The sequence below is a fragment of the Tamandua tetradactyla genome, chromosome X, assembly GCF_023851605.1.
Source record: "Tamandua tetradactyla isolate mTamTet1 chromosome X, mTamTet1.pri, whole genome shotgun sequence".
NCBI lineage: Eukaryota > Metazoa > Chordata > Mammalia > Pilosa > Myrmecophagidae > Tamandua > Tamandua tetradactyla.
Window position 1 is genome coordinate 18,924,806 of NC_135353.1, and position 27,931 is coordinate 18,952,736.

At 37.1% G+C, this 27,931-nt stretch overlaps 1 protein-coding gene across 4 annotated transcripts in view; it reads left to right on the top strand.

Moving 5' to 3' along the window:
- The window catches only part of MCF2 (MCF.2 cell line derived transforming sequence), a 128,439-nt gene that overhangs the window by 46,702 nt on the left and 53,806 nt on the right, over positions 1 to 27,931 (top strand). For all 4 annotated transcript variants that reach the window (XR_013169606.1, XM_077146824.1, XM_077146826.1 and 1 more), the window contains exons 2-4: positions 17,565 to 17,633; positions 20,109 to 20,223; positions 22,481 to 22,571. Coding sequence is in view for 3 of the 4 variants with exons in the window: in XM_077146824.1 (XP_077002939.1) it covers positions 17,565 to 17,633; positions 20,109 to 20,223; positions 22,481 to 22,571 (275 nt within the window). In the remaining variant the exon portion in view is untranslated. The remainder of the gene's footprint in view (positions 1 to 17,564; positions 17,634 to 20,108; positions 20,224 to 22,480; positions 22,572 to 27,931) is intronic.

Here is a 27,931-nt window from a genome sequence, read left to right on the forward strand (position 1 = left end):
CAGAAGCCAGAGACCCCAGCAGACACCAGCTACATGCCTTCCCAGCGGACAGCGGTGTTCCAGATGGTATCAGCTTTTCTTGAGTGAAGGCAACCTCTTGTTGGTACCTTAATTTGGACATTTTCTCGGCCTCAAAAATGTAAACTTGCAACTTAATAAATTCTCTTTTTAAAAGCCATTCCATTTTCTGATATATTGCATTCTGACACACTTAATAAACTAAAACAAATAGCTACCCCAGGTCCCATTTGTTGCTTTCTGTGTGGTATGTATTTTTCCCATCCTTTCACTTTCAGCCTACTTGCATCTTTGAATTTATGGTAAGTCTCTTGTAAACAGCATGTAGTTGGTCATACCCTTTATCTACTCTGTCAGTTCCTGCCTTTTGGCTGGGGTTTGATCCATTTACCTTTAATTTAGTGCTAATGCAGGACTTTCTTCCGCCATTTTGCTACATAGTATTTGTTAGTCTCAGACCATTTTCCCCTTATTTCTTCTGAAAATGCCTACTTTCATAATCTGATATTTTTTATTGAACCACTTTGAGTCCCTTCTCATTTCTTTCCATATATATTTTTCATATATTTTTGTGTTTACCAAGATTCTCAAATTTAGCATCTTAACTCTATAACAATTATGTTTGCTTTGATGCCAACTTAACTACAGTAACATACACATACACTATTCTTATAGCCCTTCATCACTCCACTTTTTGTTCTGCTTGTTACAAATTATATCTTTATGCATTGTATTCCCAATGAGAGATTTATCAATTACTTTTTATGTGTTTGAATTTTAGATGTTATAAGAAGTCAAAAGTGGAATAAGATACCAAAAAAAAAAAACAAAACAGTACAATAGTATAGTCATTTATAATTACCCAAGTGGTTACCTTTATGGGTGGTCTTTATTTTATTATGCTGCTTTGATCCACTATCTCATGTCCTTTCATCTCAGTCTGAAGAACCCTCTTTAGCATTGCTTGTATGGCAGTTCTAGTGGTGATGAATTCCCTCAGCTTTTGTTTATCTGGGGATGTCTTAATCTCTCCATTATTTTTGAAAGACAGTATTGCTGGATATAGAATTCTTGGGTGGCAACTGTTTTCTTTCAGTATTTTAAATATTTCATCCCACTTCCTTCTTGCCTCCATGGTTTCTGAAGAGAAATCAGAGTTTAATCTTATTTGGACTCCATTGTGTGTAACATGTTACTTTTCCTTTGCAGCTTTCAGAACTCTTTCCTTGTCTTTCTCATTTGACAATTTGAGTACTATGTATCTGGCATTGTTTCTCTGTAAATCTGCCGTTTGGATTTGTCTGAATTCTTCAATGTGCTTACTTATGACTTTTGTTGAATTTGGGAAGTATTCTGCCATTATTTCTTTAGGTAGTCCTTCTGTCTCTTTCGCTCTTTCTTCTCCTTCTGGGACATCCATAGTGCATATATTGGAATGTTTAATGGTGTCCCACAGGTCTCTTAGTCTCTGTCCACTTTAAAAAAATTCTTTTTCCTTTCTGTTCCTCAGCCTGAGTCATTTCAGCTGTCTTATCTTTGATTCTACCCATCTTTTCTTCTGCCAACTCCAGTTTGCTGTGGAAAACTCTGGGGGATTTTAAATTTCTGTTAAAGTGGTATTCAGGTATGTTGGGTTCCTTTTCATAATTCCCCTCTGTAGATTGATATTCTCGTGTTCGTCTATTGTCTTCATGATTTCCTTTAGTTCTTAGATAATGTTTTCCTTCAGCTTTCTGAGCATTATTTAAGACCATTTTTGGATAGTCTTTAGTATTTCCTAGTTCTGATCCCCCTCACTGATGGTTTCTAATTCTCTCTTTTGCTCAGGCCATCATTTCTTGTTTTTTGTATATTTTATCACTTTTATTGGAACCTGGGCATATTGATATTTTAATGTGCTTTTGCTGTAATTTAGAGTCATAGTCATCTCTTCCTTAAGTTTGTATTGAGCTAGTGTTATTATAGCGCTTCCCTTGAATGCAGGTGTAGTAAAAGAAAAAAAAAAGTAGTAAACAGCTTTCTTAATCTTTGCAGATTGACCTGTGAGAGTGCTCTACTTCAGGGGTTATCCATACTATGCCTTTGGAGAATAACTCCAGGTCAATGCAGAGGAGCCTGGCTGGTTCTTTCTGTGCTTGTGGTTTGCCTTGGCTATCCCAGGGTGGCCCTAAGTAGGAATTCTCCATTTACAGCATTCTGAGTGCCCCCCTCTTCCTTAGGAAACAGTTTCCTCCTGGTTCTAGTCACTGCACTGTAGTTTCTACAGTTGACAATCCCTTGTCCCAGGCTGTACAACTTGACTGCTTTCCCACAGTGTTCTGTAGGGCAGCTCTGTGAGCCACTTTCTGCATGTAGGATAAGTTTCGAGATGCTTGGTGTCTCGTGCCACCCCCAGCGTGCCTGGGACAGACATACATGCTCCCAGTATGTGTATGAGGGTTACTCTGCTCCCTGTGGAACTGGGACAAGGGATCTGCACTGGGAGCATGAGCTGGCTCCATGCCCAGCTGATGAGGGGGTGGGGGAGTAGCCAGCCAGGGTGGCTTTTGCAAGATCGTATTGTGTTTAAGTAGCCTTTTGTCTTGATCCAGCACTGACTATTTTACTGCAGTACTTTAACTCTTTTGGGGGTGGGGGGAGAGCTTTGAGAAATATGCTTCTGCCAGTTCTCGCTGGTTGTTCAAAGGTTCTGTGTGTTGGGGGCAGGGAGGACCAGGCCTTGATGCATTTCATTCAGATATCTTCCTAATCTAATTCTGAAATATGTTTTTTTTCCTGATTTTTTTTTTTTTTTTGGTGCATAGTCCGGGAATCAAACCATGTGGATCTCCCACGTGGAAGGCAATCATTCTACCACTGAACCACCCATGCTCCCCTGAAATACACTTTTGATATGAAGAGGTGACAGCTCTGGAAAATTATGTCAGAGTAACCATTATTCCTTTAATTTCTTGATATTCAATTGATTTTTCACTCAATTAGTAAGAAAATAAAACCATGGACTTCAAAAAATCCAAATAACTCTGCCATTTTCCTCTCTTAAAAAAAACCCACTAAAACAATAATAAGAAAATTATGTCTGTTATTTTTTTCTACTGGGAATTGAATTTTAAATCAGTACATGTACATTTATGTATATGTATGCGTATATATGGTTATATATTGATTTCATTTTTAATAAATTGCTAGTGACTGTTTATATATGTTCTAGGTGAAATAGAAAGCTTGTATATGTGATTGGATTATTATATTATTTTGTGGTTTTTATTCAGGATGTTTATTAGGGAATGTTCTTTGTTTTTTTTTTCATTGTGGTGGTAATATATATAACACTATATTTCCCGTTTTAACCCCTTTTAAGTATATAATTCAGTGGTATTTATTATATTACCATCATCACCATCCATTGCTAAAACTTTTCATGACCCCAAACAGATGGAATATTAATTTTGAATTATTTGGGGAACTGAGAGCCCAGCAGAGTTTGAGTTGTCCTTCCAGATATAACTCAGCTGGGTCAGTATCATCTGTTGCTATCAGCCAAAAGTCCCGTTTATGTTCAGGATTACTGAGAGCTCTCTGCTCGCCAATCCTTGATCTGTACTCTTCTGCTCCTGTATGTAAAGTTGAGGCATTAGCTGTTAAATAGCTACTCTGATGACCAGAAGAACCTTAGAGGGCTGTTTTAAATATTTCCCATACTTAAACTGAAAGTATGTAATTAGATGTATGTATTCTTAGACTCTTTGATGACCCATGGAAGGACTATGTGTATTTGGCAGACATCTTTGAGTTTGCAATTGCAAGAGCAAAAAAGAGCAGCCCTGTTTGTATTTGTCATTTTGCACTTGCCAGTTAACAAAAAGAGGGTCTGTGTTGCTTCCTTGAACATATTTGTAGGACCACTTACAGAAGCCGTGTGTTCTTCTGCATGCATTATCAGCTAGAGTAAGTCATTTAAATTGTATTCACCATTGCAGATGCTGTGTATGTCAGAATTGGATTTTCTGAATTTAAGAAGTGATGAATAGCCACGGCAAGGGAGATTTGGCCTTTGGTCTTATGTCTACATTGACATCATGAGTTTTGACGTTAGTGGGTCATCTCGTCTCCTTTTATAGTTTGTGCTTTCAAGAGCTGTTCTCAGAAGGCCTGAGGGTATAAAAAAATTACAGTTAGCCTAACATTAATAGCTATCTGCTGCTAAGATTATATGTGTCTCAGTTTTCAGGGGGATGCAGTAACAAAATACCCCAGATTGGTTGACCTCAAACAATAGAAAGCTAGATGTCATAGACCAAGGTGTGAGGAGGGTCATGTTTCCTTGGAGATATGTAGTGAAGAATCTGTTCCAGACTTCTCTGCTGGCTCTGACTGTGGCTTACAGGCAGCCCCCAGCATTCTCTGCCCCCATTGTCGCATGGCCTTCTCCCCTCTCTGCCAATCTGAATCCAAATTTCTTCTTCCTATGAGAATGAGAACACCAGTCATACTGGATGAAGGGCCCACCCTACTCCATTATGACTCATTTTAACTTCCCTAATTCCATCTGTAATAACCTGATTTCCAAATAAAGTCACATTCTGAGATATTGGGGATTAGAACTTCAGCATATCTTTCTGGGGGCATAATTCAACATGTGACAGTATGTTTTGAATTCTTTAGTGGTGGCCGAGTCTTTAGTGGTTGGAAACTATTGGTATCGCTTTAGCTTGTATTCACACATATCGCTGCTCATTTGCAGTGTGGGTACTGTATGTTGATGATTTGGATGAATAAAGTGATGCTCTTGTAGATGCCGTTCCCCAAAATTTTGGTTGTAGAGGAATAATCTGGAACTTCTTAAATTGTGCAAAAAAGAATTGTTGTCAACTCTGCTTTCCAAGTTACACTGGGAAGCTGATTCTCCATGACATCATAAGAGACCAAATATAATTTCACAGATGATGCCAGTATATTTCAAAAAGCCCTTTCACCATGGATTTGGCATTTAGCAAAGATTCAGTCAATATTTATAGAACTGTAAAGTTAAAAAGACATATCATCAAGCCACAAAAGAGCTTTAACCCTGGAGAAGAGTAAGACAAAGCTCCACTCTAGTTTCTACTTTCGCATATGAAGTATGAGCTTCTCCACATTCCATCTTGACCACAAATGGATTGAAAGATGGAAAAGTGAACTTTCAAAACCACCCGTTTAATATTTCCATGTCTGTGCATGATACGCATATGCATTTATATATAAACATCCACGTTTACAAAAAGTTACAAGGCTGAATGATTCCCCATCACCTTATATATGCACCTTATCCAATGTATTGCTCCCTTCCTTGGAAGCGGGTCAGAGACCATCAACCATTTGTACAATATTCTAAAAGAGGAAATGGAAGTTATAGCTAGAGCTCAGAGTCATGACCTGAAAGCCATGTGCTGAAAATGTATTTCCTAGGAATCATTTGGGATCAGGTAGGCTACAAAATTGTGATTCAGTTGTTATACATAATCTATCCATTTAGCTCTAGATGTCCTTTCTCTGTGCTCATGGCTCCTGTGCTCAAGACTACATTAACGGTTATCACCCTGGACTCTAAGTGCCTCCTGCTTCTAGGTCAAGAGAGCTTCCTGAGAGGTCTGGGTCAGTGTCTAATTGGTTTCTGTACCCCCAGCACTGCACAGGACTCATAGAAAAGATGACGGCCTAACAAAGATTTGTTGAAATACTTCAATGCTTACAGTGGCTGACAACATACGTTCCTTTAATTTCCCATATTCTGCTAGAATTCCACTTAGTGCTACTCGGGATAAAATCATCCCCTTCCTTCAGATCTTCAGATCTGTAGATGATCTTCTCAGAATGGGAGCCTATTCATTTGTATGTGCTATGTGAGCGGAAAAATGAAGTTGAATGTGTAGTAGGTACTCAGACAGCTCTTCTGAATGTATCGATTTGAAGTCTGATCTGACATTGTGCATGTCTTTCAATTTAACCTGAGAGTTCCTTTTGAAATTTGTTTGCCACATCTAACTTGATTTTTTTTTCCATCTTAATCTGTCTCTGTCAGTTCACCTGCATTTATTCTTCATCTCAACCAGGGTAAAACTCTAACTCATATGCCTTCCTGTAGTTATACTAAAACAATTTTAAGGTGCTCTTTCAGAATGGATGCTACTTGAAAAGTGAAAAGTAAACCTGTGTTAAGAGCCTCGATCAAAACCAAACTATATCTGTAATGATTACATGGTTGGGCATATAGACACTTGCTATTCTCAGATTTTTAAAGTCCTTGCTTATGTGGTGGGTATTAAAGGTTATCTTCCTGTCCTTGAAATTTGCATTTCACACATTTCAAATGCAGTGCAGCATCTTTTCAAATATATATTGGCTGTCTTCTATTTCCTCTTCTATGAAAGGCCTGTTTGCATCATTTTTGGCCTATTTTTTCGGTCAGAGTATTTGGCTTTTTCTTATTTTTATAATCTTTAAAAATGCCTCAAGGCTAATTCTTTGCCAGTTATGTGTTGCAAATATCTTCATCCCATTTGCGGCTTCTCTCTTCACTTTCTTTGTGATGGCTTTGATGAAAGAAATTTTTAATTTTAATGTAGCTTAATTTATCAATCATTTCCTTTATATTTGTGCTCCTTGTATCCTGTTTAAGAAATTATATTCTGAATATCCTTGCTCTTAGAAAATATGTGGGGAACTAATATGTATTCAGGGAGCATGAATATGATATTCATAACCTGCTTTTAAATGTTCAGAAAACAGACATAGATAGCAAGAGTTACATGAATGATGGATTGATAGATGGATAGAGAGATAGAATTATATGGCAAATGTGGCAAAATGTTAGAATTGGTGTATCTGAGTATCTGGGAGAATGGAGGTATTCTGGAGTTCTCTGTAAGGGGTTTGTATAACTTTTGCAACTGTTCTATTAGTTTGAAATTATTTCAAAATATCAAGTTACAAAATAGTATAGTCTTCTCAACATGTCTTTCAGATATGTTCTCTTACTTGAATCCCAATCCTGAGCAAAGCCATAGGCTTTGGATCCTCAATTAGTGCATGCCATTGAAGCCTAAGCTCTGGCCAATGAGCACGTGTAAAGAGACTCAACATCATCAGTCTTCAGGGAAATGCAAATAAAGACCACAGTGAAATACCACTGCACATCCAATTCAATGGCTATTATTAAAAAAAAAGTGTTAATGAAGATGTGGAGAAATTGGTTCTTTCTGCATTGTTGGTGGGAACATAAAATGATTTCCCAAAAAGTTAAGCAGAGTTTCTGTATGACCTGGCAATTCTGCCCCTAGGTATAATCCCAAACCAATTAAAAACAGGGACCCAGATACCCATACACCAATGAATATAACAGAGGAATGGATAATCAATACACACATACAACAGAATATTATTCAGCACAAAAAGGAATGAGGTTCTGATACATGTGACAACATGGATGAACCTTGAAGACATCATGTTGAGTGATATTAGCCAGACACAAAAGGAAAAATATTACATGATCTCACTGTTGTGAAATACCTAGAATAAGAAAATTTGATACTGAATTTTACATGTGAAAGCAGTTAACGTGGGAAATTTGGGGATATTTACATGTGAAAGCAGTTAACATGAAAAATTTGGGGATATATACACACATACACACACATATACATATGTTAGCACAATAAAAAACAAAGCAAGACAAAAAAACTCAAAGCTCTAAGTCAGATTCCAAAATTTCCATTTTAACTACCGTCAAGTAAACAATTCAGTGGAGTTAATTACATTCACAATGCTGTGCTACCATCACCACCATCCATTACCAAAACTTTTCCATCACCCTGAAAAAACCTCTGTACCAACGAAGCATTAACTCCCCATTTCCTCCCCTCAGCCCTGTTCCTGGTGACCTGTATTTTAGTTTCTGACTCTATGCTTTTGCATACTCCAATTATTTCATATAAGTGAGACTATACAATATTTCTTCTTTGTGTCTAGCATATGTTATGCCACAAAATGCAACAAAATGTCTTCAAGGTTCATCCATGTTGTTGCATGTATCAGAGCATCATTCTTTTTATGGCTGGATAATATTCCATTATATGGATAGACCACATATTGTTTGTCCATTTTTCCATTGATAGATACTTGGGTTGCTCTCCCCTTTTGGCAACTGTGAATAATGCCACAATGAACATCGGTGTGCACATATCTGTCTGGGTACCTGCTTTCAATTTTTTTTGGTATATACCCAGGGTGGAATTGCCAGGTCACATGGTAATTGGATAGACACTTTTGTATTCTGTTTCTTTCCATGCCCCATTATCTTGTAATATATGGCATCTAAAATGACAGTCACAAAATCTAATGATACATACGTATTGATTTATATTTTGAATGTCTTGGTTTTCCCCCCATTTTTTCCTTTTAATGATCATATTTGATTGATTCCAAGAAAACTAAAAAGGATTTTCAGTGGAAAAATGCAAAACTCCACCAAATGTGATGGTGACAATAAGGTACACTCAAATTTCTGAAATGTTACTTTAAAAAAAATGGACATCTTAAAATGGGACTCATGTCAAGTTTTATTTGGCATTTTATGACAAGTTTTGTTGTCTATGTGTGGTACAAAATCTGAGATGTTGGGAGCCTTCGGTGAGCTGCCCGAGGTTGTAACAGAAATTAATTGAAGAATCTATCAGTTTTTTTTTTTGCTTCTATATTCCTTCATTGCATTTTTTAAAAAACTTTTTAAATAGTGGACTATAACATGCATACAAAAAAGCAATAAATTTCCACGTACACTTTAACAAGTAGTTATAAAACAGATTTTAAAGTTTGGCCTGAGCTACAGTTCCACTATTTTTCATTTTTTCTTAAGCTGCTCCAAGACACAGGAGACCAAAAGAAATATCAATATAGTGATTTGTCAGTCATACTCAGTTGTTAAATTCTACCTTATCTGTTATACTCCTCCTCTTTTTTCTTTTTTTTTGTGATAAATAACATATATACAAAAAAGCAATGAATGTCAAAGCACATCGCAACAATTAGCTGTAGAACAGATTTCAGAATTTGGTATAAGTTACAATTCCACAGTTTTAGGTTTCCACTTCTAGCTGCTCTAGGATACCGGAGACTAAAAGAAATATCAGTTGAATGATTCAGCAATCATATTCGTTTGTTAAACCCTAACTTCTCTGTATAACTCCACCATCACCTTTGATGTTTCTACCACTCTTTAGGGGTATTTGGGCTATGCCCATTTTAACTTTTTCATGTCAGAAGGGGCTATTGATAATATGGGGTAGGGGGATGGAACTAGTTGATGTTCTGGAGAGGCTGGGCCCTCTGTATTTCAATCCATCTGTTCTTACATCGCTGCCAGGCTGTTGCAGGGGTTGCCTGCCTGGACAACGACTTTTGTACTAAGTCAGTGATTCTGGATCAGAAGTCTCCCAGCAGCCTGCTCTGCTCCTCTGGAGGCATGCAAGGTTCTCTCCTAGTTACTTCTATTCTTGCTTTCAAGCTTTGGCTAGTCTCTATTCCACATTCTATACTCAAGCCCCAGCAAGCCATATACGGTTCCTGATTCCTTCAAGTACCCCACTTTGGTGCCTTGTTTCTTCTACCTGGAATGTCCTCTATTCCTTTGTCCACATGTTTGAACCCTAATAAATTTTCAAGGCCCAGCTCAGATGTCACATCATCTATGAAATCTTCCTTTTTTTCCCTCCTTCGATTTAGATGTAAAAACCTCTCCCCTCATATTCTATATTGTATATTTCCATCATAGCACATACTGTACTGTGCCATGGATTACAGCAAGTCGATTGCATGCCTGCATCTTCTGATAATTTTTAAGCTTTGTAAAGTGAGGAACACTGTTGATGTTCTCATGGCCCACAGCACCTAGTAGAGAAGACCAACTGGGAACTTAATAAATACTTGGTGAACTGAATTATGGTGGATTGGAGGCAGGTTCCAGTGGATGTCAGCAGGGATTTTGTGTGAATCTTGGTCTTCTTTTGTAAGTATAGAAATTACATAAGTCTTACATACATACTGTACCTTTATTGCAGAATAAAGTACTGCATAGTTGTACTGTAATCCAATGGGAATTCATTTTTGTGTTGGTTTCACAATTCCCCTTTGATTTGTTCCACCTTCTAAAACATAATACTAGTCAAGACAGCCTTGTAATTTGTTGCATGTACTAATTCATTACTGTTTACAGATGGTATAGAGTATCTGACGTTCAGATTGAAAGAGAAAAAATTGCACTCAAAGAATCCAATCTGCCTCATTACAGGATTTGGGACTCAGAACAAAATCTAATTTTATCTGATTCCTGCACATCAGTAATAAGGAACTTTCAAAGAGATGATTGCTAAGAGTGTCATTGTTAGGGATTCCAGGCTGTAAAAATAATAGAATTTCTTGCAAAAGATTGTTTCTAAACAGTTCTGATGTGCTTTAGGATGGAACCCATCCTGCAAATACATGGGAGATTATGGAGCCATATCTAGTTAGTTACTTGCATTAGCGCTCATTGAGTGTATTTTCCAAGTACAGTTTCAAAGGCCTGTCTGAGGGGTAGGGAACCAAAGGGATGACATAGTAAAAGCTTTTCTAAATAGCCTACTAAATTCTACCTTGTGTTCAAAACCAGTGCCTTGTGCCTGGTAATTGTTTGCTAGTGCCCCTTGAATGAATAAGTGCATGAACAGAAGTACCTGTGAGTGGGTTTTTTAACAATGATATCTGTTGCTAATCATTTGTATTTTTCCCCTCTGTTTTCACGTTGATGGTGGCAGTGGGTTGATAGCTGTAGAAAAGTCATTATCTTTTCTGGTTGACATTCCTTTTATTTTCCTTTTGATTTGCATTTGTTTTTACTCTGCTTTTGCCCATTGCATCTTCTTTTTTTATTTTTAGGAAAAAATCTGAGAACAGAGGCATTTGCTCTTTGGAGCAGTTTATTGGCCGGAGTTCGGTCATGCTTGAACAGAGTGGCATGTGTATATCGGATGTGGCTCAGAACCTGTATTCTTCTAGTGTGTTCGAATAGAAGCCCTGGGGAGGGGATACCTGTAAATGAGAGAGAATCACTGCGACATAAAGCTTGAGGTTGGGAATTATTGCTGGCATATCACGACCTGGCGTAAAAGTGCTTTCTATGAAAGGGAGATGTTTAGCTACCGATATGCTTATTATTTATTTATTTATTTATTTTTTGCATGGGCAGGTACCGGGAATTGAACCCGGGTCTCCGGCAAGGCAGGCGAGAATTCCACCACTGAGCCACTGTCGCACCGCCCGTGCTTATCTTTTTTTAACTTTCATTTTCCACATAGGAATCATAAAATCAGTGGAACTGACATTCCTTGGAATGTAATAATCATTCAGATAATGGAAGTATAGACTCTAGGAACAGAAAAAGGACTTGAAAAATGATCTATTTCAATCTCCCCTATTCCCCACCTAATGCTCCATGGTACTCTCTAGCATCCTTACTCCAGATCTGCTTAGCCTTTGTTGGAACCCGTTAGTGATGGGGAAGGGCTTCTCTACCTTCCATGGTAGTCATTTTATCTACAGATTGGCTTGACTTTTAGAACAAAATCCTTGTTCGTACTGAGTCTCCATAGTTCGCTCTGTTGCTTTCTGTCGTCTGAAAAGCTTGGTTGGTCACCAACCAACCAACCAAACAGTATGTGATCAAATAGATTCGGAGATTTTGGCAACACAGAAAATACATAGCCCTTACCCAAGGAGTCACAATGTGTGCACATGTGTATTCGCATCTTCAATGCTCTGGGGATTGTTGTAGTATGTTAAACCTCTACTATTTCTCAAACTCATTTGGTCATGAGCCTCTACTTTTCCCCAGAATACCTCTCCATAGCCTAGAACAGTATCTGGCACATAATAGGTGCTTAATAAATACGGGTTTTGAAAAGTGGATGGATTTATAATAAATCTTTGAAAACTTTTAAATGCTCCATGTATCAAGTTGCCTCCTATTTTACATTTCTTCAAGTGATACAATCTGAAGGGAGCAACAGATTGTATGGGTATACCTTTCTCCTCTCTGCAAGCCATCCTAAATATAGTATTTTTTTTCCCCATTCTTTTCAGGACTTTAAAGATTCTTCATATTTGAATTCCGAGCTTATATACTCATTTGCATAACTACCTTTTTTTTTCTCTAACCAATAGAGCTTTTTATTCAGAACAATTTCATTAAGACATCTGCAGGGTAAACATGTCATCATAAATTTTATTCTGAATAACAATGAAGTGCTGAATGATAATTATCTGAATCTTTTTTAGTACTTTTCACTTATCCTTTCTTAAAAAAAGCCCTTTCTGTGGCATTAGCAAAGCTAATTTAAAAACAAACCAAATGAAAACAAAGCAAAAAGCAAAAAGCTGACTTTCAATAAGGGAATACCTTAACTGAAAGGTACTGGTTAAACACCTTTTGTGTTCAGCCATAATGACAAATAATTGAGACCAAAGTAGTTCATGCAAGTTATCTTTAAAGATACACTTAAACTTGAAGAAAGAAATGACCTTTGATATTATGGCAGTAAATTGCCTACTAAAATATGTTATCCTATAGAAAAAAACATTAGTGGTATGTGTGCAGTTTCTAGTCAAGACAGTGAGAATGGGTTTCTTTCACTTGGTGCTCACATGTATAGAATTAGATTGTCAAGCCCCTTTATTTTGTTTGCAGTGTGTCCCTGTATGTTCAATTGTATGAACATGGGGGTTCTTCAATGAAGACAATGAAGAGCTGCTTTGTCAGGTATCATTATTTTAAGGGTGTTGATGAGATTCCCTATTGAGTTAGTGCCCTTTATTTGGGTAAGGAGGATCCATGCCTTTTCTTTCTTAAGTGACTGAGTGTTCCATATTGTAGAAATTGACAAATCTCATATAGAATGTAACTCAGGTCAACAAGGAACATCCTGGTATGTGGACTTAATTCACCTTTGTTGAGCCCAGCTTTATATTTCTCATGGTTTGAAGTGGAACAGAGTTTTTTTTTTTTCTTTCTTTCTAGGCATAATAGTTTATTCTGAATTTAGACATCGAGTTTCTTAGGAATGGATTTTTGTTTTCAGGTACTTGAACAGAACATAAATGCCATTTTTACAAATAGATACTTAACATTTATTATATTTAAGTAATACACCAATTAATAACTAGACTGAACACACCAACTAACAAACAGCCATTAAATGCTTAACACACTGATTAACAATTAAACATCAACTCTTACCATACCCAGGTAACACACTGACTAGCATTTAAATAAGCCTACATAATTTCATTAAATGCCAAATAATTATTGGATTACTCTTTTTTTTTGATGTTTTTTGAAGTCTTTTTTTCTTTTTCGTATTTGTTCTTGTTTGACGTCTTTTTTTTTTTTTTTTACTTTTTTATGGTGAAATATAGCATGTATACAAAAAAGCAATAAACTTACAAGTACATTTTAACAAGTAGTTATAAGACAGGTTTTAAAGTTTGGTATGAGTTACAGTGCCACAATTTTTTTTTCTTCTAGCTGCTCCAAGACACTGGAGACCAACAGAAATATCAATATAATGATTCAGCAGTCATACTCATTTGTTAAATCCTATCTTGTGGAGTGAAACAAAGGTTAAAAGGTCAGCAAAATGAACATTGTAAATCATTTTTGCTCTCACTTTTATTTTTCAGGAGAAAGATGAATGAACATTCATGAGGGTCAGATACAAAGTTGGGGATAACTCAGTGTCCCAATTTTCTCTGAAGTCAGTATTCTCTGCTTCTCAGCAAGAATCACACCATGTCCTTCATGACTGCTCAATGATAACCCCGTGTGTTCTATTTCCTTTCCTGTGTCACCTCCCCTCCCTTCAGTATGTTTCCAATCCAGAGCTTGGTCATATCAGAAGGTGGCAACATCTTCTGTTTTAGCCATCATTTCATCCTTTTGTATATAGTGGGACTGTTTGGTTGGCACAGTTGGGGGAGCCATTTTACTGTAGAATACATTGGTATGTTTTTCTGAGGGTGCAAGGGTATAGTTCAGTGGTAGAATTCTCGTCTGCCATGCAGGAGACCTGTTTTCAATTCCCAGCCCCATGCACTTCCCAAGCAAACAAGCAAGCAAGCAAACAAACAAATGAAAAAACAAACAAACAAAAATTCAGCAAATGGTGCTGCAATAAGGGGATACTCACATGGAAAAAGGATGAAATGTGACCCCTGCCATACAGCATACAAAACAAAACAAAACAAAACATTGGTGTGCTTTTCTTCTATCAAGGGGTGTCATATGTTGCCAGATGTCACAAAGTAGAGGGGGCTGGAGAGTACATCTCCAGTATTGCCCTCACATCTAAAATGGGAATAATGAGGTGAAGGGTGAGGAGTGACAAATTCAAGATCACAGAAGAGCTCAGCCAACCCTCAGCCCAGATTTTCTCACTCTCAGCCCATGGTCTCTTGTTTTAAGCCCGGAAGCCTCTCTTATTACATGAGCGCATTAAAAAAAAAATTTTTTTTAGAGTATATTTTCTGTAGCTAAGCAAGAGCCTGAAAGGTTGGGGAAATGTCAAATTAAACTTATTGGTGCTTCCAGATCTGCCGTGTGACATGAAATTCACCAGTTTATCTTTGGTATTTCCACTGATCAAAGGAGAATTTGGTGTCCAATGCACTCTCATTTAAAAGGTAGAACACATGTGGGGAATTGTTCACTTTTGCAGGCTCCCCAGCACAGAGAGAGTTCCAGCCCTCTCCGCCTTGCCTCCATTCTCACCTTCTCCGTGCCCCTATGACTTGACTTGTCCGCTTGTGACATATGCCTGTGGCTGTCATAAGCACGTTTTGGTATTTGAGGAAACATGTCGAATTGCAAGAATAGTTGTGCCCAGCAGTCTGGGTGTGGAGACATTTTGAGGAGATGATTTTTCTGTTGGGACAAATTACAGATTTGTGACGGCATGTGTCTTATTAAGAAAAGAAATTTGCCAGCTATTATTTGCTGTATGTTTCAAATCAGGAGGTGTGGTCATTATTCTGTAACCAATGTCCTAGTCCATTGTCTAGCCCATTTAGAACTTGCTTTCTTTGTGCCCCTGTGTAGGATTGGCCCTGATAAACCACATCCATGTGCTGTGATTTGAGGGCTGCTTAAGAAAGTTCATCGGTATCATTCCATCACCACCAGAGACTAGGTCTCGGAAGGCCATTTGTAGCAAAGGAAAATATGGAAAATAAGCTGGGAATTATGGCTTCTGTAAGAGATGTGGGACCATAGGCACTGGTGCCATTGATCCAAAATAAGCTACTTTGATAACCTTTTTTCTCTTTAAAAAGTTATCCTTGCTCAGGGACCAGAGGCAGGACATAAACTTCAATTTTTGGAACCCTGTAGAGTTAACTGGAATTGAGCATTACAAGTTAGCACAATAAGATCAGGGAAAAACAGAAACATGTTAATGCCTGGACATTGTTCTACCTGTAACGATAAAAACATGAGTTAATTTGCCACCATTTATTGAATATCTACTCTTTTTACTTTAAATATAAATATATATATTTTATTAAACATTTTTTATTGTGAAATAAAGCATATATACAAAAAAGTAATAATTTTCCAAGTACATTTTAACAAGTAGTTATAGAACAGATTTAAAATTTGGTATGAGTTATAGTTCTATGACTTTTTGTTTTTTCTTCTAGTTGCTCCAAGACACTGGAGACTAATGGAAATATCGATATAGTGATTCAGCAGTCATACTCATTTGTTAAATCCTATCTTCTCTGTTATAACTCCTCCTCCTCTTTTTTCTTTTTTGTGAAAAGTAACATATATACAAAAAAAGTAATAAATATCAAAGCACATCACAACAATCAGTTGTAGAACAGATTTCAGAGTTTGGTATGGGTTACAATTCCACAATTTCAGGTTTTTACATCTAGCTGCTCTAAGGTTCTGGAGACGAAAAGAGATATCAATTTAATGATTCAGCAATATACTCATTTGTTAAACCCTACCTTCTCTGTAGAACTCCACCATCACCTTTAATCTTTCTCCCACTCTTTAGGGGCATTTGGGTTATGCCTATTCTAATTTTTCATGTTGAAGGGGCTGTTGATAATATGGGAGAGGGCGATGGAACTAGTTGATGTTCTGGAAAGGCTGGCTGCTCTAGGTTTCAGGACTTATCTGATCCAGGGACCCATCTGGAGGAAATAGGTTTCTGGAAAGTTACCCTCGTGCATGGAACCATTGTAGAATCTTATATAATGTCCTATGAACACCTATCCTTTTGTCCATTATTTCACACTTAGCTCAGCACCCTGTGGGGGAGGTATTATTATACCCAGTATATAGATGAGGAAACTGAAGCTCAGAGGACCTAAGTAACTTGTCCATGTTTGCACAGCCAGTAAATGCAAGAGCTTGGATTTGAATCCGTGTCTCTGTGACTCCAAAGACCACATGGTTAATCACTTCACTGCACTCTCTCTCAGACATTTATAAAATGGGATAATAACACTGTTCTAGTTTGCCAGCTGCCGGAATGCAACAAACCAGAGACGGATTGGCTTTTAATAAAAGGGGATTTATTTTGTTAGTTCTTCAGAGGAAAGGCAGCTAACCTTCCACTGAGGTTCTTTCTTACGTGGAAGGCACAGGATGGTCTCTGCTGGTCTTCTCTCCAGGCCCCTGGGTTCCAACAACTTTCCCCGGGGTGACTTCTTTCTGCATCTCCAAAGGCCTGGGCTGAGCTGCAAGTGCTGAGATGAGGAATGCCGAGCTGCTAGGCTGTGCTACTTTGCGCTCTCTCATTTAAGCACCAGCCAATTAAGTCAAACGTCACTCATTGCAGCAGACACGCCTCCTAGCCAACTGCAGATGTAATTAGCAACAGATGAGGTTCAGGTACCATTGGCTTATGTCCGCAGCAACAAGACTAGGTATGTTCACCTGGCCAAGTTGACAATTGACTCTAATTAACACAAACACCAACCTCAGGGGTTCTTTTAAGGATTCAGACAGATGAAAGCTCTGCAAAAAAAGTAATAATTTTTTACTTATTATAAGTAAATATGCTAATCAAGTTAATATGCTAATTAAGCCTCGTGAAATGAAAGTCAGTATCAGCAGTATAAGACAATCTGCTCCAGTGTCTCTACTGACCATCTACTTTTCATATGCAACCTGGACGTTCCAGAGTGTGTACCTTTTGCCCTTGACTTTCTAGTGAGTGAGAAGAGTTTATGCTCTGGGCATGGTTCGGAGAAGCATTTCACTGGTCCCGCTTACCTAGTGATATTTTCAAGACAATGGTTTCCTCCATATAACTGAGAGGGACAAAGAGGAAATCAGCAGTGTGTCTATGGACACAGGTATGTGAGTCCCCAGAGTTCTTTTTAGCATAACGAGAAAGCATGTGCATGTTTCTAGCTGTACTTTGACATATATGTCATTTCCTCCCCCCCTTTCTTATTTTTCATAGAAACTGATCTGCTTCTCCGTGTAAAAGACATCAGTCACTTCTTAATGCAAGATATTGCCTTCTTGTCTGGTAAGCAAACTTTCTCATGTATTTATTCCAGATACTTGTGTTACTCAATTAGCAAAGTTAGTTTGATCCTTACTGTTCAGGTAGCATTATATATTTTTAGAGACATAACTCTGATAGACCACCTTTAGGGAAGGTTTTGCTGAGAGACAAGCAACTACTTTTCAGTTATCAGAGTTAATTTGAGCTATACCATTCAGTATTATATTTATTATATTCAACAGACAGGAAACATTTCCCAGTAGGTGCATTGTTGGTATGAAAATTAGTGCCTCTTAGGTGTTTAGATTCCAAGAAACTATCTTATTTCTTTTAAGCAACTTAATTATTTCTTCTAAAATGACACCTACATGCTCAGTTTACTTAATAAACATTTCCTTTATAGATGAATCTAACTGGCCAATTCAATTTCTGCTTGAAAGATTATAATTAGTGGTAATTTTGAATTGGTGGTGATTTAAAGTAGTTTTATGTTTTATTTTATAAGTGGTATAAATACATGGCATGGTAAATTTAGCTGTATGTCAGGTTAACTTTTAGAGTTCAGAGACTTGTATTTATTTACGCTTATTCATGTTTTCCGAACTTTGACCCAAATAGAGCCATCCTCAGGGCCTTTTGCCCCTTCCCAGCCCCATCACCATGCTTTTCCTTCCTTATCTGTTTTTTTGTAGTTGTTTTCTGAATGTTGCTTGGTATGGTTTTTGAAAATCTTCCAATTTAGAATATAAAGATCTTTTTTGTTCTTTTCTCAAAAATTTACTGCCTAATACAGTTCTAAGTAGTTCTCACGGTTAATAACAGGTTATAGATTAGTCTATAATAGTTTACCCTTTAGGAATTATGCTTTCTTTCCTTTGATTAGTGTAATTTGCCTAAGTTCTAGATGGTTCTGTCCTTAAATAGAGTGTGCATTCAAAACCATACCCTACCAATAAAGGCCCTTAGTAATTTGCTAAATCTCTGGCCTCAGAGTTTCACAGTTTCTCTTTTGTGTTCTTTCAGAATTCTTGGGTGGCTGGCATCACGCATAAGGATTATCTTTACCCTCTCTGTTATTTTCAGTCTAGAATACTATACAATGAAGACTTGCCATCATTTGATTTTGACCAGTTTGCCTTAAAATATAATTTGGAAAGTGGACTCTGTCATGTTTCCCTTGGTAAAGATAAAGGCTAAGAACTAATTTGATCCTTTTTCCATGTGCACTAGAGAAGAATGTGTATGTATGCTGCTTTTGTTGGGTGGAATGTTCTACAAAGGTCAATGGTCAAGTTGGTTTATAGTTTTTCAGGTGTCCTCTATCCTTGCAGATTTTCTGTCAACTTGTTCTATCAATTTTTGAGAGAGGGGTAGTAAAACTTGGCTGTAATTTTGCAGATTTGTCAATGTCTCCTTGCAGTTCTATCAGTTTTTGCTTCATGTAATTTGAAAATCTGATTAGGTGCATAAACAGGATTGTTAGGTCCTTCTGATGATTCCTTTGTTGTTATCAAATGTCTTGGCTCTGGAATCTACTTTGGCTGATACTAACATAGCTACTGTCAGAGTTCTTTTCACTAGTGTTAGCGTATTATGTCTTTTTCCATCCGTTTTCTTTTAATGTATGTCTGCTTTTATGTTTAAAGTGTCTCTATGTAGGCAGAATGTTGTTGTATCTTGCTTTTTAAAATCCAGTTGGATAATCTCTGCCTTTTACATGTGGGTGTTTTGACCATATACATTTACTGGGTTTGTTCATACAGTTTAGTTTAAATCTACCATCTTAGAATTTTTCTATTTGTCCTGTTTCTTTGTTTGTTTTTGTCCTTCCTTTTCTGCCTTTTTTTGGATTGAGTATTTTTTATCATTCCATTTTATCTCCTTTGCCATTGTCATGTTCTTATTTCACATTGAATTTATACCTACAGAGAATTTGTGATCTGTTTTCCTTTTCACTATTAAGATTCCTATACCATTATTGCTATTATTGCTTATGTGTATCTTCCATAAATCCAAGAAAACATCACTTTTTTTCTGTATTTTGTAGTCTGTATCCTTGCTTGCTCACCAAGGACTTAAAGAGGTCAGTTATGTCATGGTTTTCAGTTGTTGTCAAGACGCCAATTACCCATTGTGGACTTAGGTTCATAATATGGCTATAAAAACAATTATTTTCCAATCCCTTTGGATGTCCAATTTGAGGGCTCAGCAATCTTTTCATACACCTTTGTTATACGTATTCCATGAAACTTTCTTTGGACTGTATTAATTCATTTTACCTTTTTCATTTTTTCTTTTCATTTAGAATCCACTCTGCTACATGTTAATGTGTCAGGAATCTGTTGTCATTTTGGTTTATGTGGAGATCATTATCCTTATAAATGATTCACTGGCTCCAAAGAATTTTCTAATCCTCCCCTTTAAATCTAAAATCCTCTTCCTTGCACTGTTGTCATGTAAATTGTTAATTTGTTTGATTGTCTTATACTGTTTCAGGTGGCCGAGGAAAAGACAATGCTTGGATCATTACATTTCCAGAAAATTGTAATTTCAGATGTATACCAGAAGAAGTAATAGCAAAAGTGTTGACTTACTTGACATCTATTGCAAGGTATAGCATTTAATTACATTATATATATATTTTTATAGCTGGTACCCATTTGAGTATAATAACAGAAGTATGGATTATTGGTGTAGCTATTATTATAAATAATTAACAGACTCACCTTGAAAGCAGATAAGAAATATGACTTAGAAGGGGAAACTGACAGTACGTAAATTGCTGTAAAATTCTATTGAGGATCTATGGGAAAGAAATGAAAGACCTAGAAGTATTTGTCCCTCTGAAGGAGAATGTAGGTTGAAAGTGGTGGTCATCCATAAATCCTTTAATTTACCCAAAAGGAAATCTTGCTGGTCAAGAGTGGTGACAGCAATTCCTTCATTTTTGTCCAAAGGTAAAACAGTAAGACTGAATGTTAAATAGAACCTGGGGAAATATAGGGAGAAACTTCTCGATATTAAGTATCTTTTAAAAATATTTTTATAATGAAATATAACATATATGCAAAGAGCAGTAAATTTCAAAGTACATTGTAACAAGTAGTTATAAAGCAGATTTCAAAGTCTGGTATGGGTTACAGTTCTAAAATTTCAGGTTTTTCCTTCTAGCTGCTCCAAGACACTGGAGACTAATAGAAATATCAATATAATGATTCAGCAGGCATGCTTATTTGTTAAATCCTATCCTCTCTGTTATGACTCCTTGTTCTCCTTTGATCCTTTTCCCAATATTTAAGGATATTTGGACTATGCCCATTCTAACTTTTTCATATTGAAAAAGGGTGTTGACAATATGGGATAGGGAATGGAACTAGTTGATGTTCTTGGAGATGCTGGCCCCTCTGCATTTCAGGACCTATCTGGCCTAGAAACCATCTGGAGATTATAGGTTTCTGGAAAATAAACCTAGTGCATGAAACTTTTGTAGCATCCCATTTAGAAGCCTAGGTGTTCTTTAGGGTTAACAGGAATGGTGTTGGTTGGGGTTTGGCAAGCCATGGTAATTAACAATATCTAGCTGAAGCTTGCATAACAGTAAGCTCTAGAATAGCCTCTCAACTCTATTTGAACTCTCTCAGTCACTGATACCTTATTTTGTTACATTTCTTTCCCCCCTTTTAGTCCGGAAGGTGTTGTTAATCCCATGGTGCCAGGGCCAGGCTCATCCCTTTAAGTCATGTCCCATGTTGCCAGGGAGACTTTCACCTCAGATGTCATGTCCCATGTAGGGGGGAAGGTAATGATTTTCCTTACAGAATTGGGCTTGGAGAGAAAGAGGCAATATCTGAGCATCAGAAGAGATTTTTTTGCAACTCCTAGGCATAATTAGAGGTAGGCTTAGCTTCTTCTCTATAGAAATAACTTTCATTAGAGCAAACCTCAAGATCAAGGGCTTGAACTATTAACTTGGGAGTCCCTAATGTTTGAGAGAGTATCAGAAGTTTCCCAGGTGGGAAAATTTAATAGTTTCATATTTTTTTTCCAGTCCTTCTAGGGATTTTGCCAATACTTTTTAATTATCTGCCCAATGTACTGCCCAATGTTACAATGATGTAACTGGGTATCACATTAAGCTAACAAGCCCTCATTCCCATTCTGGACTCCATGTGTTTGGTTTGATATTAAACATCTTTTGGCACTAAAATGCTTTAAAGAGGAAGTTTCAGATGCTTCCTTAGAGATTTTATTTATGTCAAAAACAATATTCTTAAAGGAAGCATTTTCCAGTTCTAACACCAAAGACTAAGAGGGCACAACTTTAGGATGGTAAAATTGTGAAGAGCCTACTAAACAGAACTCAAATCTCAGAATACTAAATTTATTAGTGCACACCTTGAAGATCAATTTATTTAGGGCAAATAAAATGCCTGTTACCCATTAAACTATCTTTCCTCAAGGTACAGAATAGAGACAGGTGCATATATTTAGCAGTGTTTTCCTGAATGAAGGGATCATTGGTTCAGAATGGATGCCATGGATAACTAAATCTGATGTCATGAAGACCAGTTCTCTATCAATTTTTCCCACTCTCAGGATAGCAGTATTCCAAATCTATTTGACTTACATATATGCGTTACATGATCACTTTCCTGTGTGAAAGTTTGACATGAGTGCTGAAAAATAAGTTTTCAAAAGTGAGGAGAAGGCACTATGAAATCAAGTTGATTTTCCAAGGTTCTACTTTGAAATAGCTTTCCAAATTCAATCTGTCTTCGTTCAAGACATCAAATATAAATGAATTAACCAGAAGTAGAGAAAAGTATGTGTAGCTATTACTGAGAAAAATTTATTTCCTCATATTGCAGGCAAAATGGATCTGACTCCCGGTTTACTATTATTCTGGATCGAAGACTGGACACATGGTCTTCTCTCAAAATCTCTCTCCAAAAAATCTCGGTAAGTACCTACACATTCTACAGTAGTTTCTTGTTTATTTTTTGTTTTTACATTATGCTTTCTGTTTGTGGGGGATACAATGAAAGATTCTTTTGCTTTTGATGGAGACAATAAAAATAGATGGGATGTGGGAAAGCATCATGAATATTTGGTAGAGGAGACTGAGCCAAACATCTCCACCCAAAATAGAACCTATGCAGAAAGTATGGGGAGTTAGAGAGTCAAGTTGTGAGTGAAGAGAGATGCATGGTTTCCTTTGCCTTTCAGAGTAAGGCAAGTTTTTGTGGGGACTCTTTATTTTTTTGGAATGGTAATAGCTGTGATGTATATTCTTGAGTATAAATGGAAAAGTCTAAAGAAAAAGACTTTTTTTTTAAAAATCAGTAATCCAAGTACCCAGAAATAAGCACTTTTAACATCGTAATATATATCTTTCTAGTGTCTCCCCCTCCTCCCACCTCCCCAGAGATACGAAGAAGGGAACTGAGTCACCTGAAAAATGACATATCTCCCCTACTGGAATCTAGTCATCAGCTTCCTAAGGCCTGTAAAGAATGCGAGAAAATCCTATCCAAAGCCAAGATGGTCTTTTACATTATTAGGCTCACTAGTATAGAGTGCAGTGTTGAACACATTCTCCTTTCACTGAAGAGGAGGCAGGAAAGAACCCAAAGAGTCCTTCTGAGCAGTAAAATTGGGACCATCCTTAGAAGTACTATTTGGCCAACTTCCTCTATCGGGCAGACCACGTAGTTGGGAATCAATATATATATTTTGAGATTCAGCATCATCAACCACCTGAAAGTCTTACTTTGTCTCATGAAGTCACTCCCACCTGAGCAAGATGGTTGGTTAGATAACATGTGCCACATTGGGATTGAGTTGCCAAAGCAAGGCCAAGGCAAAAGTCTAGGTTGTTGGATATCCAAGCCAATGCTCTTCTTGCTATACTATCTTGTCAACAAGCTTCAAAAATATACTAGAAATCATATGGTAGATTGAATGAGGTCACCATTCTTTTAGTACCCAGCATGAATTATTCCTCATCTTAGGCAAGTCAGCAAAGTGTTTTTTTTGTTTCTTTGTTTGACAGAGGTGTTTCTTCGTTGACAGTGAAGAGAAGAGTTCAAAGACTTATGCAAGTTACTAAAATAAAATAGCAAAACCTTGATTTTGTGCAATATACTTTTTTATTGTGAAAAATAACTATACAAAAAAGCAATAAATATCAGAGCACATCACAACAATTAGTTATAGAACAAATTTCAGAGTTTGGTATGGGTTACAGTTCCACAATTTTAGGTCTTTCCTTCTGGCTGCTCCAAGACACTGGAGACTAAAATAAATAACAATATAATGATTCAGGAGTCATACTCATTTGTTAAATTCTATCTTCTATTTTATAACTCTACCTTCTCCTTTGACCTTTTTAAAAAATTATTTATTTTTTATTGATATATATTATATATTCACATACCATGTAATCATCCAACATGTACAGTCAATGGTTCATAATATCCACGACATACTTTCACTTTCTGAAAGACATTCACATTTCTTAAATAATGTTAATTTTCTTTATTTCCTGACTAAGTACTGCAAGCAGGTATCATTATAATTATCTTATAAATGAAGAAATTAGGTTGATATACATACTTTGGAAAGGTTATGTGACTATCCCAAGTCATACAGCCATTTAACAAACAACTAGGGCAAAAATCGAAATTTCATGCATTCCAGTAGGTACCCTTTTCACTTGCTGCTTTCTTTCATTTTCCAAATGGATCATGGATAGACCAATACATTCAATGTTTTTTTAGAAAAAGGTAAAATTCCTTTGTAGAGGGTAAATTTGCTTGCCATCTATTATTGAGCCCTATCAATGAGGCTAAATGAAGTAAAAGCTATTTACTTTGTCACAACCTTTTAGGATCAGTCCTCTGGCTTGGTGAGCCCACCCTCAGTTAATGCCAACAATTGATTCTTTTGTACTAAATATAGCACTGGTTACAAAAAAGCACGCCCAGCGTTTTCCTTTTGACCAACACTGTACTCTTGCTTAAATTAATTTTCATTAAGTGCCCATTTGGCACATGGCATCAGTTTTTGGTAGGGTTTTATTTTTTTTGATCAAATAGGAACATAGGTCTTGCTTTTCAAAGAGAGTTATAAGATTAGGTCTCAATCTTACCAATTTGGGGTCAACCGAGGGGTGATGATTTGTTTCTTGAGGAGTGATGCACTCCTCTCGTTTTTTCCCAGGGATATTCTCCGTAAGTATGAACCATACGCAGTTAAAGGGATCAGAGCCCAGGTTCTCTTTATCCTTGTAACTACCAAACTGATGGTGGTGGGGAAGAATACCTGTGGTTTTTGGTGTGATTCCTTTTTTTGCTCCAGGAATTGAACCTGGGTCTCCAGCTCAGCAGGCGAGAATTCTCGCCACTGAGTCACCTTTGCATCGCCCGGTGTGATTCTTTTTAAGAAGTTTAAAAGTTTCTGCTTGTGATAGTGTGTCCATACCCATATTCAAGAGCACATTAGTTCTTATGTCAACTACTGAGACCCCTTGGGCATGGTTTGCAATACAGGTCAATATTGAATACATGCTGATGTTAAGAGCCAGAGTTGACATTGAGAAAGAATTCCTGGTGAAACTTGCCATCTTATGGCCAGGTGTACTGTCTAAGTTGGTATCTGTGAAATAATCATACAATTCAATTTGAAAGCCTTACTTTGTAAATTCCAAACTACAGTATGAATTGAGTTATCATTGAGGAAGAGAGACAAGATTGGGTTTCAGTTATGAAATTTGGGGAAATGTTTATTTGGGAGAGAATCCTATCCATCCTAGAAAGTTTGCATGTTATGGTCTCTCTAGATTTTCATTGGGGCAAAATTTCACAGACTGTAAACTTTCACAAGATGAAAACCGAGACTATAATTTAATTAAAAACAAAAATAAACAACAACAACAACAAACGGAAGGGAAATGTAAGTCACAGTCCAGAGAGGGACAAGAGTGCAAGGTATTAGAATACTACCTTCACAAAGATTCTTAGCATTCCACCTTAAAAATCATACTGCGCAAGAGTAGAGGGCCAGTGCCACCAAGACTGCTCAGAGCTGGTAGAGAGGAGAGTCATTTTGTTTCCTTCCGCCCCTCTTAGGACTTGCCTGATCTTTAGCATTCCAGCATCAGCTAATCCGAGAGGTTCAGTCTAGCTAAGTAATTGGGGGAATGTGTCGACTCTGAATTACAATGGGCAGCAGAGAAGGAGCCATCAGCTGACTAATCAGGGATAGTGGTTTTTTTTTTTTTTTTTTTTTTGCCAGGCAGCCAGGGTGGTGCAAGTGGAAGCAGCTACAGTAGCTTTATTTGTTAGAGGGATTTGGCTGCCGTTTTAAAATACTACCCAAGAAGCAGCTCATATTTCATCAGTGTTGCATTGACATTTGGAAAAGAAGAGTGTACTTTGTGTATAGGCGAGATGGCAGAAGCAAATCCCCCGAGAGGCAAGATGAGGTTCAGAAGGAATGCGGTAAGGGTTCTGCCTGCAGTCCTGGAAAGCCTGTTCCCAAATTCAAGTGCAGGAATGCTGCAGCATCGTGCTATAGCACAAACTGCTGAACTGGGCTTTTTAGGACAAATGGAGAGAATGGAGACCTGTGTTTGCATGGATTGCATTGAAGGGACTGTTTGGGTGTCGACAATAGGGTAATTTAAAGAAGTGAGGAGGTAGAAAATTATTTCAAAAGCTGACCATCTTCAGGTTTATGAGGAAGCACCGGTTAGTCATGATATTTGCTTAAGACAGCACGAACAGTTGTAAGAACAGTTTTTAAATCCTTTGGCAGAAGAGCTTTAAATCAGGGGTTAAAATAATATCGAACAAAAGGATGCATCCTTTCTTTCCTTCACCTTGGTGGGATAGAGACAGGTCTGAGAAGATTTCATTAGCATTTGAAAAAGCAGCATTTCCTGGGTGTTGCCACATAAGTGAATTTAAAAATAAAATCTGTAATGGTTTTGAATCTTTAATGTTTCCATTCTTCTCCAAAATCAAACTTGAAAGACTCATAATTCTAGTCTGTTAACAACTTTTCAATATAAACTAGAATTTAGAAATTTCCCCCCTCGGACACCTTTCAAACACTCCTTTGACTAAATTTTCCCCTTCATTGACTCGTTACTGCACTAAATTCCCAGCAAATTGCTCAAGTAATCTTTCTATGTACTTTGGAGAAAGCTGAATAACACTAGCTCAATTAGGAAGTAAACGGTCAGCCATGAAACTTTAAATGCCGATCATTTTCTTTCAAAAACTTAAGATTGCTTTATTGAGTTTATGATTTAACAGATAATACTTGCTCAATTAAAAAATCCAGGCAGCCCAGAAAGAAGAAAGGAGAAAGTAAAAATTAGCCATAGAATTAAATGATATTTTGAATCAAATGTAATATAAGGGATGGTGGTGGTAGAATATAGGAGCCCTATGCTTTCTGCGTGATTTTTTCTGAAAATCTACAATGTCTCTAATTTTTTAAAAAAGTAATACAAGTAAATAAACCAGGAAGAATTTTATTTTATTGCAGTTGAATAATGGTGAACACCATTTGGTTTCTAATAAAGCTGTTAGCTCAGAATGACATTTTAAAACTTCTACTTGGAATATGAATCTTTTTATTTGGACAAAATTATATCTTTGGCTCTGTGCATGATTTTACATTATGAGAATAAAAGGTTCGGGCTTTTAACAATTTATGGTGCACAAGAAATACCTATGTATGTGCTTTGCAGTGTTGTGTGCAACTGACGTTAGGACTTTCTTATAAAAAATAACTTTTGTACGCTTCCAGAAGTTTCCTAATTCCTTTATGTACAATGGACGTTTTTGCTCAGTGCTGAACTTAGTTTCATGTGTACAAACACATTGATACAGATAAATACAGCCCGCGGATACTCATTGAATAGATATTTGTTTTCAACCCCTTGTTTGTAAAACACTGTCCTAGAAACAATACTGGTTACAGTGTGAATAAAGAGTGGCCACCAGGCTGAAAGAGCTCTGACTGTTCGAGAGCACAGGATATATTCCTAAATAACCATTAGGAGAGAACTTCCGGCTGATGGGGAAGGGCTATAGAGGAGAAGGCGTTTGTTGGGATCTTAAATCGAGTCATTTGTTTCCGTTACTTTTCCACGTTTCTATCCTGTGCTTTCTTCTTCAATGAATTACTTCAGATGGCTCCCATGGACAGATATCTGGAAAGGAGCTTGATTGGCTCAAATCCTAAACCCAGTACTATAGTGGAAGACAAATTTGTTCTGCTTACATGGGCAGGGCTGGACCAGAGTG